The 23,102-nt window shown below is 43.9% G+C and overlaps 1 protein-coding gene across 3 annotated transcripts in view; it reads right to left on the bottom strand.

Moving 5' to 3' along the window:
• The window catches only part of FLT1 (fms related receptor tyrosine kinase 1), a 177,545-nt gene that overhangs the window by 42,822 nt on the left and 111,621 nt on the right, over window positions 1-23,102 (bottom strand). For all 3 annotated transcript variants that reach the window (XM_060080179.1, XM_060080177.1, XM_060080178.1), the window contains one exon: window positions 10,020-10,151. In XM_060080179.1, coding sequence (XP_059936162.1) covers window positions 10,020-10,151 — 132 coding nt within the window. The remainder of the gene's footprint in view (window positions 1-10,019; window positions 10,152-23,102) is intronic.

Below are 23,102 nucleotides of genomic sequence, written 5' to 3' on the forward strand. Positions count from 1 at the left end.
CGCAGGCTCAGCGGCCATGGCTCACGGGCCCAGCCGCTCCGCGGCATGTGGGATCTTCCCGGACCGGGGCACAAACCCGCGTCCCCTGCATCGGCAGGCGGACTCTTAACCACTTGCGCCACCAGGGAGGCCCCAAAGTGGGTTTTAAAAATAGAAATAAAACCCCAGGACTGTCACAGTTGCCTGCTCACTCCTTTTGGAGCAGCCAGGCCAGCGCTCAGCAGTCCCGCTGTTCGCGTCTGGGGCTTCTCAACAGGCGGCCTGCAGGGCCGAGCTCAGCAGAGGTACCAGCTAGAGCCAGTTCTTCCCAATCACCTTATTTCCCAGAATCACACAGATCAAAAGCCGAGCACTGTTTCTCCATGACCGAAAAGACCCAAAGGATCCAAGAGAAGCTTCCAGAGAGGACAGTTTTGGGGATTTGTAAAGGAATGCTCCAGTGGGCCAGAACCGTGGTTCCCTGCTTCCTGATTCCAGTGGACACTTTCCCAGGAGCTCTAAAGTGACGTTCCTTTCCCTGAACTTCATTAAAAGGAGACAGAGTCTTAGTATTAAGTTAGGCCAAGATCAAGTGAAACTTATTCCTTTTAGAAATGGTGAGGGACTTCCCTGGCAGTCCAGTGGTTAGGACTCCACGCTTCCACTGCACAGGGCGGGGATTCAGTCCCTGGTCGGGGAACTAAGATCCTGCGTGCTGCGCCGCCCAGCCAAAAGAAAAGAAAAAGAAATGGTGATGTGGATGATGATACTTTTTATTGAGCACTTCTTATGTGCAAAGTCCTCACACATGCCCGATGAAGTAGGGGCAAGAATATCCCCATTTCATGGATGACAGTTTCATCTGGTGGGCTCTTTGGGGTTTTTTTAAAAAAATATTTATTTACTTATTTATTTGGCTGCACCAGGTCTTGGTTGCGGCAGGCAGGGTCCTTAGTTGTGGCATGAGAACTCTTAGTTGCGGCATGCATGTGGGATCTAGTTCCCTGACCAGGGAGTGAACCCGGGTCCCCTGCGTTGGGAGCACAGAGTCTTAACCACTGTGCCACCAGGGAAGTCCCAGCTCTTTGTTTTAGCTCAACAAAGACGTGCTGAGTCCTGCCCCAGGCAAGGAGATGGGAAGGTGAATAAGGGAAAGCTGCTGTCCCTCTCCAGCTCACTCACAACCTAAACAGGAGGCTAAGGCAAATACAAAGAAACTAGGTACAAAGAGTTTGGAGATGAGGAACTCTGACGCCTTTTGGGAGAGGTGACATTTGAAATGGATTTTGACCTACAGGGATGAAGGCAGGGCAGGGCATTATAGGCAGAGGGAAGGGTATGTGTGAAGGCCCAGAACTGGGAAACAAGAGGGCACTGACGGAGTATAATGCAAGATTGCAGGACGGGACCAGACCACAGAGAATTGTGAGCATCCCTGTGGTTTCAACTCTGTGCTGTGGGCAGCTGCAGCCAGTGAAGGTTGTCTGCCCTCAACAGTAGCAAATACACAAGCTAAAACCGAAGCCACTTTCCTCTTCTCTCTTCTCCGTTCAGCCACCACATACCTACACTTCCTGTGGCCATTGTCCTCACCACGGCTAGGGGCGAATCTGGCTTCTTCTCTCTTTTCAGCCCATCCCCAAGTCCTGCTTATTCTGCTTCCATGGCTCATGAAATTGTCACCGCCTGTCCTTCCGCGTGATCACCACCTAAGTCAAGGCCCCCTAAGTCCCCCGGAATGACCGCATCAGCTTCCTAACCAGCCTGGAGTCCCCAGTCTCTCCTCCGCTCCAGCCCGTGATCTTTTGCCAAATCATGGATTCCATCCTGGGGCTCCTTAAATTCCACCATTGCTACCCACCCTCAGCCCCGTCAGGATAGAGGCCCAAGCCCTTAGGTCCTCTGTGCCCAACCTTGCCTGTTTCTTCAGCCTCGTCTCCTGCTGTGCCCGCCCACGTGCTCTACATCAAAATACTTGTAGTTTTGTAAATAGACCAGCCCTTCTGCACCTCTGTGCTTTGGCCTTAGCCATTTCTCTACTGGGATGTAGGCTTCCCAGGGCTGAGGCCACACCTTATTCATCTTTCTATCCCCACTCACCGAACTGGGTGAATAAGTGGATAAATCATACTTTGCTTTGTCTCCAGAGAGTTTCATGAAGCTTTCAAAGGGTTCTGAGCCAAATTCCCTTTCAGGTATATTCATCTGATAAATATACGGAACATCACCCGTGTCCCAGGCTCTGTTCTGAGTGCTGGTGTACGGTGGTAAGTGAAAGGGCATGGAATGGAGCTCACAGTCTGGTGTTCAGGTATGAACTGACGGGTGTGTTCAAAGCGCTGCGTAAAGCAGTAGAACGTAGGTCCTCTCGTTCACTGTTGCATCTCTGGTGTGGAGAAGAGTGCCTGGCACGTAGCAGGTAGGCATCCTGAAAGTGCTGGGTGAGTGAGTGCGTGAATGAATTTGGATTCATTGGCTGCTTTGGCATCTTGTGGTCACTTTTCCCCTGAATCTCCTGAGACTGAGAAGTTTCAAAGTATGACTGCCTTTTCTCTCAGTATGTCCTCTTGATGGGAAAACTGTAAGCGCAAGTTTGTGAGTTTGGATTTCCTCCCCCACAGTAAGAGGTTTAATGTTGCCTTGCTGTATTCACACATGCACGCACGCACACATTTCTTTGCTTATGCTACAAATACGTTTTGTGGAACTGAAAAACTGATTGGGACCTGCTCAGGGCACAGTGGCCTTGGGCTCCTGGAGATGCTGAGAGCATCTTAAGACGCGGCACTGTCTGCGTAAAGCCTCTGCAGAGGCCTCCTGCACGGAATGCCCTGGGAGAGACCCCATCTCATTGTGGGAACTTTCCCACTGCATTCCCCGGGGCAGGAAGTTGACCCCCCGAAGTAATTCCACGGTCCTTACTCAGGCAGAATTCCTTGCAGTGGGAGCAAATGTGTTTGTGTGCACTTAGGCATTTAAGGAATCATCTCATTAAAAACATCTTCAAGATGAACATTAATGAGAAGGGAAAGGTCTATTTCATGTTCTATTACGGTTGACCGAGAACTAAACTCATTTTGTAAGATGTAGTATCTAGGCTCTACCTCTATCTTGTCTGATAACTTGATCTCCATCTTTATTTGGAAAGTAACTACTAGGACAGTCTGCTATAGATTAATTTAAGTCAGCAGCATCTCTTCCCATCCAGCTCTTGGATGTGTTTTCAGAGGTCAGACATCCACACGCTGGCCGGACTACACCCGGCTTCACCTCGCTGGTGTCAGCTGATGAAGTCGGTGCATGAAATAGCCCAGCTGCAGACGGCAGGCAAAGGAGGCCAGTGGAACGTGGGTGGGATTTGACAATAATAGGAGTTAGCACTGGATCTCAGGGCCGTCCCTCCCGTCTGATGTGTGTGAGAGACCAGGACATGGTACAAGGGTATCTTTATACGGCATGATGACAAGAAGGTGGCTGTTTCGAAAAGGTCAGGTATTTGTACCTCTTATTTCAGGTTGCTGACCTGGCTCTCCAGAACATTCCATGTCAGTTACCCTCCCAGGCTTCATCCCATCCCTGCTGGGATAGGAAGGGCAGGTGGCAGACAGAGGAGGGGCTGATTTCTGAAGATGGTGCGCCTTGTCTGGAGTCTGTACAGCTGGGCGGTGTCTTGCCGTCCTGTCCTGGGCCTTTCTGCTAGCGATGGCAGCTCTGTCTGCATGGGGCCCGGGCTGTGTGTTGTGGCAACATCACACCAGCCCTGACATGTGGCTCTGAGTGGTACCAGACTACCTGAGTCAACAGGCAACAGGATCAGGCAGCTCAGCTCGTGCAGTATAACTGGGTGGTGCCTCCCAGGAAGTTGGGGAAATTCCCCAAGCAAAAGACCAGGGTCCCTGGCCCCAGGGCCTTCCTTAACTGCAGAAAAGGAGGTCTTTATGTGACCCTACAAGCAGCTATGTCTGAGGCCAAGGACTCTGTGCCCCAGCTTTCTCATCCCTAAAACGTGGAAGTGACAAGAGCACCCCACCTTACGGGGAGATGGTTAAAGCCAGTGTGAGCTGTTACTTTGAAGGCCTCCCCCCAACGCCCGCCTTTTCCTTTTTTTCCATTCTTATTACTTTCTGGACTTCAAGTGCAAGATCGTTTTCTTCATCCAAACATATTTCATATAACACAATTTGTCTTTTCCTTCTAAAACAAATCAGACTTTGACCCAAGTACTGATCATTTTCTACAAACAACTGCGTTACTTTCCCTGAGAAATTGGCCTGACGCTGCAGCCTGGCTTAGGAGTTATTCTCTGGTTCTGGAATTGTTTTAATTTGAGGTAACTGTATATGTGGGTTTACTGCCCATGAAGCTATTAGGACACAGAAGAGGGTGTGTTTCTTGTTCATTTTGCGTCTTGAGCACTGGCCTAGTGAAAGTCTCAATAAATATATATGGATGAAAAGAAAATTAATCAGTACACCTAGACCTGGCCTCCCATGTGAGCCAGTCACGCAATGCTACCTCCTTTCATTTAACATCTAGTAACCAGTAATCCAGTTAACCTTATTATGTAAGTCTCTAAGGTTTATTGGACAGTAAAATTGGCCTTCATACTATTTATGAAGGTTTATAGGAACCTACATAGATTCGTGTACAGCCATCAACTTGGAATCCTTCTTAAGGACAGTGATTGTAGGCATACTCTATTCGGATTAAATCTGAAGTACATTTCAAGAGTAATTTTAAGTAAAGATACTGAAAATTGCTATCCTATCAGTTCTGTAATACATTTTTATCACAGGAAGTTAAATCCTTAGGTCAAATAGGAATTTTGTGGTCCAGAACACCATTTGTGTGACCTACTGGCTAAGTCTAGAAAAACTATAATACAGAAAGTTTTGTTGAAATGGAATTTGGTTTATCATATTAACAAACAATAGTGTTAGCTAATATTGAAGAGGTTTTTATCATATGCCAGATATGGTGTTAAATGTGTTAATCCTTGCAACAACCCTATAAGGTTGGTATGCCATTATTCACACCCATTTTGCAGATGAGCAAACTGAGGCTCCAGGAGGGAAGTCATTTGTCCAAGGTTGCACGGCTCACGAGCAGGGACGCACCTGGCTTCAGAGTGGGGCCTCTTCCCCACCAGGCTGAGAGGCAGGAGAGCAGAGTGGTTAAACAGGGATCCAGTTCTCTCAGCACTGCCTCTTCCGAGCTTTGTAACCCTGGACAGGGTCCTAACCCTCTCGGGGCCTCGGATTCTCACTTGTAAGGAGGAAAAAAAAAACCCTCATTGGATTGAAGGAGGCTAATGCATGTTATGTGCTTAAAACAGTGGACCACACGGTCAACAAGCATAAGATGTTGTAATCGAATTCCATCACCATTTTTTGCATTCTTGATCAAGGCCAACTTTATGTCATTGCTTGGGTTTAATTACAAAGGCACGCACATCCCGCCCCCAGCCCTCCCATGTGAAATTAGTGAGCTGCCTGCTCAGCTGTCGGTCTCTCTCTGTTCTCTCCTGGGGAAACCCTTCTGAACTGCCAACACCCACGAGAGGAGTGACATCAGTCACCAACATCTTCGTGTCAATTAGGTTATCACATCCTCCCTAGTGCCAGGAGAGCCAGGGGGAGAGGACTGGCGGCACGCAGGCTTTAAGAAGAGAGGAGCTAAGGTAGGGGCAGTCAGAGATCAGAGGAGGCTCAGAAAGGTGAGATGCAAACTCAGCACTGGCCAAGCGTGATGAGAAAAGGCTGGACACCCAAGACAAGTCCCTTCTGAGCTTTTCTTACTCTTTACTCTTGGGACTTTGTTAAAGATGTTAAAGAACATAGTGTATCCTTCCTGCCATGTGAGTCCTTTCCTGAAACGTGTTAATGTGCGATTATTGTGGCACAAAATTTACAAATCACACCTGTGGTGCCATTTGAAGTATTCAGACTGCCCTGAGGCAGTCCTGTGCTTCCCATGATTTTTGCAGCCATCAGTCTTCCTCAAAAAAATGTTAAAAATGGTAACTATGCTTCAAGTTGCTTTCTCCTGTGTGATTATAAATGCTATTATAATGCTTTGCTATTATTTCAAGAGCAAAGCCTAAATCTGTTAGAAGAATATATATACACACACACACACACAGTGGTTATTACTAATAATGATAAAGTATAGTTGATTTTAAATCCTTGGATGAAAATGTGCCACCATTGCACTGTAACAGTCCCGTTGAGTTCCACAGGCTATAGCGTGCTATGTTAATTTCCGAAATTATTTTGGTTAGTTACAGTTTTGTTGCTGTTGTTTTTAATATTAGAACTTCCCCTCTGAGCACTCCACGTGTGCTCCTGAGCAGTCCAAACCAAACAAGACCTGTGATTATTTAAAGAAGCCACTTTGATTCCCCAGTCCGCTCATCCTTTTCAGATACAAAAATAACACATTGTTTTATCTATGAGTATAAGAATCCTTTTTCAAAGGAAATAAAAAGAGCAGACAGTTTCCTTCCTGGCTAATTTGTGAACCTCTTTAAATATGTTAAACATAGCCACAGACACAACTTATTTCCCTGGTTTCACTTCCTAAACTCAACCTGACAAGATAGGTCAGTGTGAAGCGTCTATACTGCATATATTAGGAAATTAAGTCTAAAGCTCTTTTACTTTTTTCTATAAATTTATTTATTTATTTTTGTCTGTGAAGGGTCTTTGTTGCTGCACGCTGGCTCTCTCTAGTTGTGGCGAGCGGGGGCTACTCTTCATTGTGGTGCGCAGGCTTCTCATTGCCGTGCTTGTGGAGAACGGGCTCTAGGCGCGCAGGCTTCAGTAGTTGTGGAGCACGGGCTCTAGAGCGCAGGCTCAGTAGTTGTGGCACACGGGCTTAGTTGCTCCGCGGCATGTGGGATCTTCCCAGACCAGGGCTTGAACCCGTGTCCCCTGCATTGGCAGGCGGATCCTTAACCACTGTGCCACCAGAGAAGCCCAAGTCTAAAGCTTGATTCACCTAATTCACAGCCACCAGAGTGAGAAGAATAAATGATTTAGACTCCAGAAGCAAGAATCTAATTTCAGTGATGAGATCATTAGGCAGGTACTGCCTTTAACCATTCTGAACAGCATCCAAGGATGAAATTTTTATTCAATGAGCCCAAAGTACTTCTGTTCAAGATACTGCGTCTCATTCACAAGATGCACATACTGTCAACTTTCAGAAATTCTTCCTATTCAAAATTCTATCTTTATGTGGAGCTGAAACCTGCCTCTTTGAAATTTTACCACCATCTCCCTTCCTTGGTTCTGGTTATCTTTTCTGGTGAGTCAGAGAATGAGGCCAACATCTCCTCTGTCTGAAAGCCCTTTAAATATTTGAAGAAAACAATCCTGTCCTCCCCAAGTGGACTCACTTTTAGACTAAACATCCTCATTTCCTTGCACTGTTTTATCATTACCGTATTAGGATATGGCTTCGTTTGTTTATGCTTCTCTTAGAAATAGGTACAGATATTTCATGTGTGGTTTGATGATGGCTGATCAGGTAATTTCTCAGCCAACTACAGTTTTTCAGCAGAGAGGCTGGATACAGCCATCACGCTGAGAGCAGAGAAAAATTTACAAAAGAGAGCAAAGGAGGAGACGGCAGAAAAACTACAAAAAGCAGACACAAGAGCTTAAAACAGGGCTGTTGGGGGCAACAGTGGGTGAAAAGAAGGAGTCGTATATATAGTGTCTGCAGCTACCTTGTAGATTAGACCATTTCTCTAAGTGATATTGAAGATTAATGCCCCGTGAGGAAAAAGAGGTCATGAATCAAAAGTACCAATTCCTTGGGGTCGGGGGGGGATGGATTGGGCGTTTGGGGTCAGCAGATGCAAACTATTATGTAGAGAATGGATAATCAACAGGGTCCTACTGTAGAGCACAGGGCACTATATTCAATATCCTGTGATAAAGCAAAATGGACAAGAATATGAAAAAGAATGTATACGTATAACTGAATCACTTTGCTGTATGGTAGGATTAACACCACATCGTCAATCAACTATACTTCAGTAAGATAAATTTAAAAACAGAAGTACCAATTCCTCAGAAAATTCAAAGGACTAGCCAGTAGGAAATGGTTAGAATTGTTTAGACACTGTCATTGCCAAGGGAGATAGCAGTGTGGGAGGTCCAGAACTGCCACAGAACTCGCTGTCTTCTTTCCTGCCCCATCCACTTGGCCAGTCCGACATCCTGCAAGGCCTCCTTCAGAGGTCAAGTCACTCGCCATATCATTTTTGGCCTCTAGGAAGTCCTTTAGCCCTTATCAGCAGCACTGCGTGGTCTGTTTTATACAAACTAGGGTTTCTGTCTTACCCACAGGAGGAGCTCAAAATGTTTATTGATCTGGTTCTAACGGTTCCCCTTAATCACCTTCCCACTAGGTTTTCAAAACACAGAGAGGTGAGGGATCGTGACTTGCACGTCCATATCCTGCAGAGTCCTGGGCAAATGTATAAGTGGTTGCCTTAATTTAATACGGCTTCTCTCTAATGCCCTCAACAACATAGTGATGTGTTTCTTTTTTCAGACATTCACTGGTGGTTTTTAAAGAGATTAATCCAACGAACATTTCTCGAGTGATCTGGACCAGAAAAGTGAATAATGCACAACGCTGAGCGTTGTATTAAAGGTCCATGCCAAGTGCTGTGGGGGCACGGGGTTCAGGGGGCATGGTGGTGAGACACGAGGGATGAGGTGTAGAGAAAGTGACCCAAGAGCGAAAGTGAATTTTAAAAGATGAGTAGGATTACTATATATAAAACAGGTAAACAAGGACCCACGGTAGAGCACAGGGAACTATACTCAATATCTGGTAATAACCTCTAAAGGAAAAGAATCTGAAAAAGAATATGTATAATGTATAACTGAATCACTTTGCTGTACACTCAAAACTAACACAATGTAAATTAACTGTACTTCAGTAAAAAAGATAAAAAATAAAAGGTGGGAGTAGGATTTTCTGGGGGGGAACAAGTTGGGAAGGAAGGCTGTTCAGACAAAAGGAAAATGACGTGTAAAGGGCAGAGGACCAGGGGGAGTGCGGTGTGTTCCGGTTTAGTCCACGTGGGGGGCCTGGGGCGTGTGAGGGGGATGAGAGCTGAGGCTGGAGGAGAGGCATGTGGAGGACCAGGTGCGCTGGGGTGAGGATAATGGTGACCAGGAACCGCTGCAAGATTTCCTTCAGAAATTCTTAGGTATTCTGAAGTCTACTGGGGAGCCTTTGCAAATAGGCTACTGAAGAAATGCCATCTCTTCATGTAAAACCTCAGCGAGCCATAGATGTGTATACATCTAAGAGGCACCAATTCGAAGACTTGATGGTGCTATAAATGTTATGTTTTCTGGGATGATTTTTGGCTTTGGAGAATTGAAATTGAGGTCTAATCTCTGTTCTAAATGGAAGCCACATGGCCAGAGTCCACGGTCAGATTAGGCCTCTTTAGGTTTTGCTGCTCAACAAAACTGTCTGAGGAAGCCCTTGGAATATTTTTCTTCCATGTGGTCTGTTTATTATGTGTTGCTTCTCTCTGATAGTATTTTGCAGCCTATTTCGTGTTAAAAAACCAGTTTACGAAAACGGTGGGAAGAGCCAGCATATGTGTAACTGGTGGGAATTGGAAAAAGAATGGATAATTTCCAGTGTGGGTTTTTTTTCTCTCTACACCCATCTTCTGCCTTCTTGGATTTCTTTCTCACAGGTGTGGCCACTCTGGTCATTCTCTGTGGGTCAGTGTCATGGCTCTGGCAGCGGCTGGCTCTCCTGTCTTCCGGGAACTACTGTCCCCTACGGAGACTGTGTTCCGACGGTGGCCTGTGTCCTCACCTTCAGCCTCGCCAGGAGGGGGACCAGCCAGGCCTTCCCAGCGGGACGGGGAGGGGGAAAAGGAGGTCAGGGAAAGGAATAGACTGGAGGGGCAGCGGGACACTGGGAGGTGGAAGGTTCAACAAACAGGGAAATAGGTGTCTGAGCAGCTTCTCCCGCTTTCTGGAGCAGTTGTTTACCTTGCACGGTGAGGTATGCTGAACTCTCCGCGGACCCCTTCTGGTTGGTGGCTTTGCAGTGATAGACACCTTCATCCTCTTCCGTGACTCTTTCAATAAACAGCGTGCTGCTTCCTGGTCCTAAAATAATTCCTGGGGAGTGAGAGATGTTTAGATTAGTGAGCCTGGATGACAAACCAAAACAGCCACTTCTGTAACACAACCCTCTTCCTATCAGTATGCCTTCAGACGAGGAAATCCAAGCTCTGGTTCACCTGGGCCGGGGCTGCGGATTTGTTTTCCCTCCTCCAGGCTTTTTCATAGTACCTTCTATAGCTCTGAGCCCCTACTTTGGAGATGCTGATCTGACCCAGGCCAGAAAGAAACGAGATGGGGCTACCGCCCCCAACTTGAAAGAGCACATATCAAGGAGGTAGCATGTCTAATAATAATAATAATAATAACTACCGTTTCCTCAATGCCCGCCGTGTGCCAGGCACGACCGACACCCCATTCCTATCTCGACAGCCACCCCGTAAGGGGTTATCGTCTCCATCTTTCAGACGTGGACACTGAGGTCTGGGGAGGTTAAGGGACTCAACCAAGAGCGTGCAGTTTGATGGAAAAAGCACATTCGTGGCTCAGAGGTCAAAGCCAATCCCGTTTCGTTGGTCCCAGTGGTAAAGAGCTTGGGCTGGGCTTTAATCGAGGCCTCAGCAGCACACCTCTGTCACTTTAGGCCAGTTACTTCACCTTTCTGTTTCAGTTTCCTCAGTCTTAAGATGACAGTGAAAGCAGTTCCTACTCAATCAATGGGAAAATGAATAGCAACTGCCCAGCACATAGTAGGTGCTCAGTAAATGCAGGTTTAAGTATTACTGTGGAGCCGGTGTGAGGGAAGGAACACCCGGCTTCCAGACCCAGTCACTTCAATAGCAAGGACTGTCCCCATGTATTTGAGTACTGACTCTGCTTTAGTCTGTGGCAAAGACTTGGGCGGGTAGGGAGGGGCAGGCTAAGGCACTGTGTCTGTCGAGGAGGGACAATCAACTCATACCAAACACATCATACATACATTCTCTCTCCCCACCGCGAGAGAGAGAGAGAGAGAGACACACACACACACACACACACACACACAAAACCAGCAAACAGAAAATGCTTCATGCATGAGAATAAGTACATGTAGCCCAGGGGACCCAATCAAATGTAAAGTGTGGCCGGGGAGGCGCTCAGTAAGAATAGACCACTCAGGGAAGGTGTCATGGAGTATATGGGCCTTGAGTTGAGGTCAGGTTATCAGAGGTGTGGGAGAAGGGGGGCCATTGAGAAAAGGCATGACCCTGAAATGAACACGCACCAAGTGCTTGTTCCGGAATAAATTGAGCCCGACCAGACCAGAGGCTGTATTTTGTTAGTTGAAATAGTTTGTATTCTCCTGATTATAAAAAACTATATCTGATATAGAAAACTTGAGAAATATTGGAAAGCATAAAGAAAATGTGAAAAGACAGACAAACGTACAATCTCACCCCCGGTCAGTTCTCCTTTAGTCTTTTTAAAGTGGCCTTTTTTACACAGCTTGTTCATTGATATAATGGCTATTTTTGAGGTCCGCTGTGTACTGGACACTAGTCTAGACGCTGGTGATACGGTAATAAGCAAGGCACATGAGTCCTTGCCTGCAAAGGGCTTAAATTATAGTTTGGGAGAAGTACCAATAAAGAATGTCATTTCAAGTAGCCATAATGTTTGTGAAAGAAATAGACCAGGTTAAGGAGGTCACAAGTTAAGGAGGGTGAAGAAGCTACCTTAGATGGGCTGTTTTGAGGAGACTCTGAGCATGTGACGTTTTGAGCAGAGACCTGGGATGTGGGGTGAGCAGGTGAGGACCTGGAAAAGGGCATTCTAGGCACAGGGCGTAACAAATATAAAGCCCGTGGGGCAGGAAGGAGCTTGTTTAGGGAAAGATACAGTGGCTTTGTCCTGGGGTGACTGTGTTTGTAGGAAGTGGTAGGGATTGGGGGCGCTGGGGATCTTTTGAAGGCTTGCTTATGGGTTAGCATGTGGTACAGGAAAAAAAGTAATAAAAGTCTGACTTCAGGGTTGATAGTTTGAACAGCTGGGAGGGTGGTGGTACCTCTCCTGGCGGGGGGAGCAGGTTTGAGGGAGAAAAATCAAGAGTTCTGTTCTGTTTCGTGAGGTTTCACTGGGGGCCCAGGGAGGAGGTAGGGGTTAGAGCCGGCTGCACGAACTCAACATTCGGGAGGCATGGCAAGCCAGGGGAATGGAAACAAAGCTCATGGGAAGTGAGTCCGGAGAGAGACGACAGCTGGCCTGAAGGCTGAGCCCCGGGAAATCAGAGAAAGAGGAAGCAGCAGGGATTGAGAAAGAGTAGCCTGGGAGGTTGCAAGAAAACCAGGAGAGCGTGATTCCTAGAACCAAGGAAAGAGCTCATGATGGAGAAGAGTGATGAGCTACGTTCTGTGCAGCGGAGAGACTACGAAGAAGGGAGATGACAAACCACTGGGTTTGGCAATGAGCCGTTTCAGTGACATCTGGGAACAAAAGCATGATGACTGTCACTTAGAGACAGGAGGGGATGGAGGAGAGATGGTTAGGGGGTTACTTTCAGGAGGGTAGCTGGAGGCCAGCACGAGGTCAAGGAATGAACTCGTTTTTGAAATGTGAAACTTTACAGCATGTTTATGGAGAGAGGGAGGGGGAGAGAGAGAGAGAGAGAGAGAACGAACAGAAGGAACAGTACCAGCAGTGGATTCTTAAAGAAGTGAGAGGGGATGGAACTCAGTGGCTGAACTGGCCTTGGATAGGAGTCGGGATAGTTCATTCATTTTAACAGGAAGAACGGCAGAGCGTAAAGGGACATAGACTGGACAATTTGGTGATACATTTTCTCAATAAACAAGAGGTACTCATCTGTTGAAATTGAGGAGGAAGTAATTTTGGAGGTTTGAAGCGAGAGAAGAAGGTGTGAAATAGTGTGCTGGGAGAGAGGAAACAAGTCCAGTAGTGAAATGTTGGTAAGATTTCTCCTAATGCTTATACAAATTTACATACTGACCCCCCCCTCAGTATCATAGCATAAGTTATTCCCCATGTTCTTACATGCTTTGAATATAATCATTCATCATATGTATGTACCCTAATGATTGGTATTAGGTTATATCTAATTGCTCATAGCTATAAATATTAGTGCAATGACATCTTTAAGCATAAAGATTTTTCTGAATTTCAGATTATTTCCTTAGGAGAGATTTCCAGAAACAGATCTATTAGGTCAAAAGCTCTTGATTCATATAATCAAACTGCCCTCCAAAAAGATAATACCAATTAAAGCTTCTACCAGCAGAGGATAAGAGACTATTTTATCACTTTCCTACCAGGACTGAGCAGTAGCATCTAAAAAACAGAAAACACAAAACGTTGTTGATTTGATAGAGTAAAATGATGGTTGCCTTAATTTGTATTTTTTTGGAACATTCTTTCATGTGTTTCTTAGCCATTTTTATTTTCAAAGCACCTGTTTTGAGTAGTCGACTGGAAAAGGTGAGTTCGGCTTCAGGAGAGCTTTGAAATCCTAGCTGAGGAGTTTCCATTCAGTGGAGAAGGAAAGAGAGGGTCACAAGGATTTTTGAGGGAAATGACCTAACGAGAGCAATGTTTAAGGAAGTTTAGTCTAGAAGGAGAATGCAGGATGGACTGGAACGAGGCAAAAGTGGTATCTGGAAGTCCAGCTCCACAGTGGTAATTCAGGCAAGGAGTGATGAGGCTCCAAGTGTGGATGGTGGGAAAGGAAGTGGAGGGGGGAGACATGGAAACAGACACTTTGTAGAAACAAGCCACAGAAATTGGTGCTTTATTGCATCCAGGAATAGACAGAGATGAGTCCAGGCTGGTTCTGGAAAAAACATGAGAGCTCTGCCCTGTAACCTTGGCTAGATCATTTAATCCCTTTGGGGCAGTTTCCCCATCTGTAAAACAAACAAACAAAAAAACCCTGCTTTATCTATTTCATGGTATTGCTATGAAGATCAACAGAAATAATTTCAGTGAGAGCTTTGAAGCTTTGAAAAGTGCAAGATAGGGTATAAGTGGCGCTCCCAGAAAGTGAAAGTGTGGCTGGTGAGTGGGTGATCGGGGCAATGAACGTTTAGAAGAGCAGCGATCTGGCTACCCACAGTGGTCTCCACTGCAGCGGACCTGAACCTCAACCAAGTTTCTATCACTCAGATCCCAAATGAAGGCTAACGGCATGATCAAATAAAGTCAAAGGACTTGGATTTCACCCAAGGAGACAGATGTGTAATTGTAGAGGTGAGAGGATGGTGCCAGGGATGCTGATGAGCTGACATCATCTGGCTCAGTTCCCTCTTCCCATCACGCGGAGGAGAGATGGGGTGAGAGAGTGTCCAAAACGAACAAGCACAGCGCTTCTTTCTGACTTGGCCTCAGTCTGCACATCAACAAAGGCACAGACCTGGATACGTCATCATCAGACCCCTGAGAAACCTCATCACACTTCTCTCATTCTCTGCTCTCGCTACTTATTTCCCTTCTCACATAAACAGGCCAGTCACTCCCCTTATTTTTTTTCCCCATTCATCAAATCTTCTGCCCATACTTAAACGAGGGGAGACAACTATATTTCTTTTTTTTTTTAAGTCTTTATTGAATTTGTTACAATATTGCTTTTGTTTTATGTTTTGGTTTTTTGGCCACGAGGCACGTGGGATCTTAACTCCCCAACCAGAGATCAAACCCACATCCCCTGCATTGGAAGGTGAAGTCTTAACTACTGGACCATCAGGGAAGTCCGTCCCCTAGCTTCTTTAGTGCCTTAACCTGTTGCTACCTTGATGCAACCTGTTCACTATGATACAGGCTCTGGTCTACCGTGGAGCTCACCTTTTAAGGAGGGCTCTCTTTTTAGTTTTGAATTTTTTCATTGTAATTTCAAAGATTTTAAGAGTGCAGAAAAAATATAACCCATGTGGCTCACCGTTAAGATAGCCAGATGTCAGCATTTTGCCATATTTGCTTTAGACCCCTCTCTCTTTTTATGGAAGTGTTAATTTTTAAATTTTTATTGGCGTATAGTTGATTTACAGTGTTGTGTTAGTTTCTGCTGTACAGCAAAATGATTCAGTTATACATATATCCACTCTTTAAGATTCTTTTCCCATATATGTCATTACAGAGTATTGAGTAGAGTTCCCTGTGCTACACAGTAGGTTCTTATTAGATATCTATTTTATACATACTAGTGTGTATATGTCAATCCCAGTCTCCCAATTTATCCCTCCCCCCTTTCCCCATTGGTAACCATAAGTTTGTTTTCTACATCTGTGACTCTATTACTGTTTTGTAAATAAGTTCATTTGTACCATTTTTTTAGATTCCTCATAAGCAATATCATATGATGTTTGTCTTTCTCTGTCTGACTTACTTCACTCAGTATGACAATCTCTAGGTCCACCCACGTTGCTGCAAAAATTTATAGATACTTTCCCCCTCCTCCTCCCTCTCTCCAAAGCTCGTGGATTTTAAAATTCCAAATAAATTGTGTCATATGGTACATATCCTTTTTTAACTTGGACTTTTTTCTATTCAACAGTGTTTTAATATTCTTGTTGACACATGTAGATGGAGTTCACTTCACTGATATATAATATTCCACTGTATTAAAAAGCCACAGATTTTTTTTTTTAAATCCACTTCTCTCCTATAGGGTAGTTAGGTAGTTTCTACGTTTTTTTGATGTTACAAAGAAGGCCACAATGCACATCTGATTCAACTATGTGTACCTTGTTATACAGTATCTCCTTGTACTGGGTTATAGGATATACCCATTTTCAACTCTACCAAGTATTACAAAATTGTCTTCCAAAATATGCCAGTTTACATTTTAACCAGCAATGAGTAAGTGCTCCCCTTTCCCTTTACTCACCAATATTTGGTGTTATCAGGTGTTTTAATTGATGGCAAAATTTTGGGTGTGAAATGACATCCCTGATTACTAGTTAGGTGGAACATCTTTCTCCATTTTGGTTGGCCATTCAGGCTTCTTTTCCTGTGAATTGCCTGTTTGTGTCCTTTGCACATTTTCCTATTAGCCTATTTGTTTTGTTCTCAATGATTTTAGGGTTCTTTACATGTTTGGGATCCTGAGCCCTTGTTGGTTAAATATGTTACAAGTCTTGCCCATTCTATGAACCTTTGAAACTTTGTTTATGGTGAATTTTATTTTATTTTTATTTTTTTAAGCGTTACGTGGGCCTCTCACTGCTGTGGCCTCTCCCGTTGCGGAGCACAGGCTCCGGACGTGCAGGCTCAGCGGCCATGGCTCATGGGCCCAGCCGCCCCGTGGCATGTGGGATCCTCCCGGACCAGGGCACGAACCCGCGTCCCCTGCATCGGCAGGCGGACTCTCAACCACTGCGCCACCAGGGAAGCCCCTATGGTGAATTTTTAATACAAAAGCTTTTAGAATCTTAATGCAAAGTCAAATTTATCAATCTTTCTATTATCCTTTGTGCTTTTTGTTACTTGTTAAAGAAATATTTCCTATTCTGATATCATAAACCATTCATTCCCCTTATATACTTTCTTCCCCCAAAAATCTGATTAAAGAATTTTGCCTTTTCTCACTTAGGTGTTTAATACATGTAGATTTTCTTTGGGAGAAGGGTATGTTTGTTGCGTGAGGTAAGAATCTAACTTTTACTGTATAAATAGCCAATTACGCCAGCTTCACTTACAGAATAATCTGTTCTTTCCCCACTGAGTTCTGGTGCCAGCTCTGTCAGTTACTAAGTTCCCATATATCTGTGGTTCTGTTTTTAGGCTCTCTATTTGTTCACAATGACCTATTTATCTGTCCCACATGAGTTAAACCATGATTAACTTAAGTTATGATTGCTTGATAACACATCTTAATATTTAGTGTGAGATGGTCCCTTTTTCAAAATTGTCTTGGACCTTTACACTTCAATATGGATTTCAGGTTTAGCTTGTCAAATTCTGTAAAAAGCACTGTTGGAATGTTGATGGGAGTTCCACTGAATTTATGTAACAATTTGGGGGAAATTGTCATATTTATTTTTAGGTCGAAACATGAAATTGTCAATATTTCGACCTATAAAATGGCTCAAAAATGGTTCAACTTGATAATAAATATTCCCAACTAAGAATACCAAATATCTTTGCATTACTTAGGTCATCTTTCACGTCATTTGATAGCTTTAGGATTTTCTCTTTAAATATATTGCTCTTCAGTTATATTTATTCCTTGATAACGTTGTAATTTTTGTTATTATGCAAAATGGCATTGGGTTCTTTTTTTTTTTTTTAAACATCTTTTTTGACGTATAATTGCTTTACAGTGGTGTGTTAGTTTCTGCTGTATAACAAAGTGAATCAGCTATACATATACATATATCCCCATATCGTATTGGGTTCTTTGAAGAGTCACTTTATCTGAATTTCGTCTTTCCCCTTTGGGTGTTAGTTATTAGAACTAACAAGTAGAACTCATAAACGTGATGCTCTGCTTTGTGTTGCTGAGGTAATTTAATTGTAGGCCTGCTTCCTTCCAGAAGGATCACCTAAATAATTTCCAACCACAAAAATGATGACAATTCCCATGGAAACTTACAGTTTATCGTGATCAAAACTCTTCTTCACCCATCAAAGTCCAATTCAAATGACACTTCCTCCCTGAAGCCTCCCTTGATCACCTCAGTCAGAGGTGCTAATTTGTATCTGATGGAATTTTATGCCATTCATGTTGCATATTTTTTGAATTGACTTTGTACCTGTTATGTGTAAGTTTTTCAAAGGTAAGGACTAAGTTTTACTCATTTCCCTTTTCTTTAGAATATAACAAAATGTCTGGCTCATGGTAGGGAATGAGTGTTATGTTTAGGAAAAAAAAGTAGTTTTTGTTATGATAGTCTTGGCTCACCAACTAAATGATAAATGCTTTGAAGTTGGCATATGATAAGTTTTCAATAAATGGTAGCTATGATGATGATGTATACAGTTCTAGGCACACAGTAAATAATCATACCTTTAGATTGGCAGTTCTTAAAGGAATTCATTAGCTGAGAGCTGTATCTGAATTAAGGATCAGAAGAGCGAAAATATGGATTCAGGATGGTTAAAGGTGACCCAAGAAAACTAGCGATAGGTTGTCTGACTGATTTCCCACAAACAACACAAAGGAGATAGTGCATATCCAGTCAAACTTTGGAGGTTGGAAAACTATGGGGAAGAGAAATCCAAGCTTAGTAAATTTAAAAGGCTGACAAAATTCGGAAATGAAGAATGATGGGCTCACCAAATAGCACTAAAAAGATGAATGAGTCCTATGTTTTCAAATGGTCACCATGCAGCTTCTTCCTTCTTTATTGAGAATTTCACTCTAAGATCAAGCCTTGTGGCAAAGCCTTTACAGATGTAAGAAAAAAAAAGTTGGTAAAGTATGGAATAATCTGAGACATGGTGAAAAGCAGCCTTATAATAATGTGCTAAGTTGGACGAGAGTTGTGAGATGTTTAAAACATATGGTCTAAAGGGGATCTGATGGGCGATGTGATCTGTGGTGAGACTGTTTGCTCTATAGCCTTGAAAAAGAGAAAGAAGAGAAGCTCTTAGAAAAGAATGAGATTAAGGACAGTGATGAAAAAGCTGTATGATATTCCTCTCCATGCAACCACTGAATAAGGGAAAAGCCATAAACAAAGGTTCTTTCATTTGAGATAACGTCTGTTGCTTTACTAGTTTAACTTCCAAAAGTGGGTTATGATAACAGAATAGATTTAAAAGCTCTTAAGAAATTGTAAACCAGTTGAATTGAAGGGGTTGTGGTTGAAGTGAGCACCTTGAAACTATGCCAAAAACACATGTATTTCTAAACACTTAAAAGTGAAAAGCATTTTTTTTTGCCGTTTCACTGAACTTTACTGTTGCTCCAATGAAGTAGTTCAAGATGATTTGGGCACTTAAAAAACATGTCAAGTGGTGCTAACGCTACGGTTATTGGCTGTAAGACCTCAGCTATTCACTATTTATGTCTATAAGTTATAAACACGTGCGTGTGTGCACACACGTAATATACACACATGCGCTCATCCCGCCCCAGTAAATTCTTGTGGTTTGTTCAGATTGGCCGTAGCCCCTTCCATGAGGTTGGATGAATTTGTACTGCAGGATACAGCTATTCACCTGAAGTTCCCTTCTGGTGGATAGTAAAGTAGCGTTTCTATGTATGACCATTTTAAGGCAGGAAATAATATGGCACTGCACAAGAGGTTAAAGTCAAGAAGGTATTTTTCCATCGTTAGGAGAATAGCTAAATAAATTGTGGGAACACATACTATGTTATAGTGTATGCCTGCTTAAAAAAATGAGGCAGACAATATGTACAGGCATAGAAAGATCTCCAGGATATATTGTGATAAAAGCAAGTCATAAAACACGGAGTATGAACTCAACTCAACCTTATCTTAGAGATGCTGGCTTTCCCATATAGCCCCACTGTAATCCATTACCTTATTTTGTTCATCACAGTAGTTAGTACTAACTGATTGTATGCTATAGGCTTGTAGTTTTGTTTGTTAAATTTATTACCTGTACTTTTCCATTAGAGTGGAAATTCAAGGTCCCTGTTTTGTTTCCAGCACCTAGTTATATTCCTGGCACAGAGCTGGCTTTCTGTAAACAGCTGTTGAATGAATGAATGAACCCCATCTATCATTTGCCTCACATATATCTGTGCCCCACATTTGCATATATACACATATGTGGGTAAAAAATGGAAAAATCTTTGATGAAATACACGTGAAACAGTTATGTGTTAATTCCCCATAAGGGAAATTTTTATAGCTTATTCTATTTTGGTACTATGTGAGCTTTTAAAATGAAAATGTACTCATGTATTACTTATTTAATTAAAATAAATAACAGTAGTTTTAATAATGAAATTGTAGGCCTCTTTACCATCAATAAAGAGCCACTGAATGAAACTTTAAAAGCTCTGTGGGTCCAAATACTTATATATTTGCAAAACTTTATAATATTGACTATGTATAGAATGATAAACTATTTTTGAAGAAAAGCAGATCTATGCTTCACAACAATTTACAGTTGTGGGTTAAAGCAATAAAAGGACAAACCAAAACCTATTCCTTCAGGAGATGAGGGAGAGGGAGGGAGAGAGATCTTAGTAGCAAATTATGCAAAAATCAAGTTTTGATTGAATGTGGGTGGAGGAGGAATGAACTTGATTTAACTTTTTCAGCAGCGATTTAGTCATGCAAATGATGGGCTGAGTTCACAGATTAGCTTATCTGAGAGTGTATTTGTTGGCATATTTTCCTTAATTGAACTGGGCAGAGTGGTGACCCCAGCTGCATTGCTACGTGTCACTTTAGATCCTGGTTAAGCTGTTTCAAGTTTGTCCTTGGGGGCAGGAGGGGTTTCCATGCAAATGTTGAACTTGTGAGATAGAAAAACCTCATCTCATTATTTTGCCAAGAGATGGAGGAGAAAACTTAGCCAGGTAGTGTCTGAGTTTTCTTTCTTTAGTCACCCAGGCTTCGGTGTAAGCAGGAAATGGTGGATTGGGGACGGAGACCCCCTTCCACTCCAAGAGCCCAGACCATGGCTCTTAGTTTTGGAGTTAGTGACTTTGGACAGGGCACAGCCCCTGCTGGTCTCTGGGAAGACTCCTGGGAGAGTCTGCCCTCCCCCTCCCCCATCCCCATCCATCTTTATTTCTCTCTTCTTTGTTCTTCTCGCTCTCCCTTCCTTTTTCTCTGCTCCTGGTCTCTCCAACATCGACTGCTCTTCAGACAAAACAAGCTGCTGGTCATGGCCATGCTCAAAGTACAGTTCCATGTGTCAAAGAGGTCACAGAAAAGGTCAAAGAGGAGGTTAATTCACAGTCAGAAGGGAAAAGCCTTAAGGGGTATGAGGTTTTCGTTTGAGGTGATGCAAAAGTCCTGAAACTAGATACTGGTGATGGTTGCAGAACATTGTGAAAATACTTACTGTCACTGAATTGTGCACTTTTAATGGGTAAAATGGTAACATTTATGTGTATTTTGCCACAATTTTTTTTTTTTTTTTTTTTTTTTTTTTGCGGTATGCGGGCCTCTCACTGTTGTGGCCTCTCCCGTTGCGGAGCACAGGCTCCGGACGCGCAGGCCCAGCGGCCATGGCTCACGGGCCCAGCCGCTCCGCGGCATATGGGATCCTCCCAGACCGGGGCACGAACTCGTGTTCCCTGCATCGGCAGGCGGACTCTCAACCACTTGCGCCACCAGGGAGGCCCCACAATTTTTTTTTTAAAAAGGGAGAGGATCTTTCTAAAGCGATGCCCACATTTACAAGTTCTCTCCCATTTCTTACGTTCTAAATTTTTCATTTGAACATTCAAGAGGGCTTCTAAAAAGGCACCCAACCAAACGTAGACAATTTGCAGGGGACCTTGTTGTTTCTATGAACGAGTCTGTGCTGGCTTATGTGTGATCCCTCAGCTGGGTCTTGCTGTGGCTGACAGCTTTCGGGAGGCTTCTCTGGGCTGAATGGGGATGAGGATAATAGGCTGGAAAAGGCATCCAAGTAGTTTTCTTTGGGCAAAGCATTAGGATGTGATATGATGCTATGTATGTACATGTAAGACCTAAATACGGTGGAACTTGACGATAAAGAGAGAGATTTGGGGGTGTCAGGATTGAGTCTCCATAAATAACTTCCACTGATTTCCAGTACAAAATGGGCCTCTACTCACGGGTTACTTTTCTGGATGTAAACCCTACAGCTCCACTGCCCTACATGCGTCAGTCCCACCAAACCAGGCAAACATTAGCAAGTAATCGCAGGAAGTAATTCTCCAGTTTTTCAGCAGGTTAGAGCTGTGGTTAGGGTCGGGGGTCCTCTTGTCTGGGTTGGGCTGGTAGCTCTGAACTCTGGCAGTGCCAACCAATGAACTGTTTTCCCTGCTCTTACCCCAACTCCAATCCCCCCTTAGCTCCACTCCTTTCCCCTCACCTTCTAAATGGAAGTTTATCCTTAGAAAAGAGCTGAGCCTCGGTTCTATGCTCTGTTCAGGGTGTCCTTCATGCTTATGTTGTTCTGAGATACAACTAAACCTTGAGATATTCTGGCAGAAGAGCTCTGGATGAAGAGCTACTGGGGTATCTACTGGTGAAGCTTGGCCCTTCTTGGTCTGGGTACCTAGAACCCCTTACCTTAAAGACACAGATGGAAGAGGAAGGGATGACGTGATTGGCTGATGAGCCGATCACGTGAGCACATTGCCTCAGTGGGAGTGATAAACAGCAGCCCACTCAGCTCCCCCTGTGCTGCCCTGTGTGCACCTGGGATGCTTAGACTTGTTTCTTTCCTGCAGTGTGTGTACCTGGGATGCTTAGACTCACTTCTTTCCTGCAGTGTGTGTACCTGGGATGTTTAGACTCATTTCTTTCCTGCAGTGTGTGTACCTGGGATGCTTAGACTCATTTCTTTCCTGCCCTGTGTGTACCTGGGGTGCTTAGACTCACTTCTTTCCTGCAGTGTGTGTACCTGGGATGCTTAGACTCATTTCTTTCCTGCAGTGTGTGTACCTGGGATGCTTAGACTCGTTTCTTTCCTGCAGTGTGTGTACCTGGGATGCTTAGACTCATTTCTTTCCTGCAGCGTCTCTTAATCCATTTTGCACCATAAGGGTACATTTCATGAGAAAGAAAAGGCAATTACTATTCAAGTTTTGCAAAAGGTTAATTGACATTTCTGAATTTTATTATTCTAGGAAATCACGCAAAAATAGCCTGAGAGTGACGGTCGTTTATCATCCCGGGGCATCGACATCCTCACTGATCTTTCTCCCCTGCTCTTCCTCAGGATCTTTCTCAGATCTACGAAAACCACTTTACAGAATTACTTCAGGTGTAATTCTGTCCCCCAGGTACTAGGACGGCAGGTCACCTTGATCTGAATATGCGCTTACAGGTACAGATATTTGGTGTCAGTGACACAGTGAGGACAGGAAAGATGCCCCTTTCAGATCCTTAGATAAAT

The sequence above is a fragment of the Mesoplodon densirostris genome, chromosome 17, assembly GCF_025265405.1.
Source record: "Mesoplodon densirostris isolate mMesDen1 chromosome 17, mMesDen1 primary haplotype, whole genome shotgun sequence".
Lineage (NCBI taxonomy): Eukaryota > Metazoa > Chordata > Mammalia > Artiodactyla > Ziphiidae > Mesoplodon > Mesoplodon densirostris.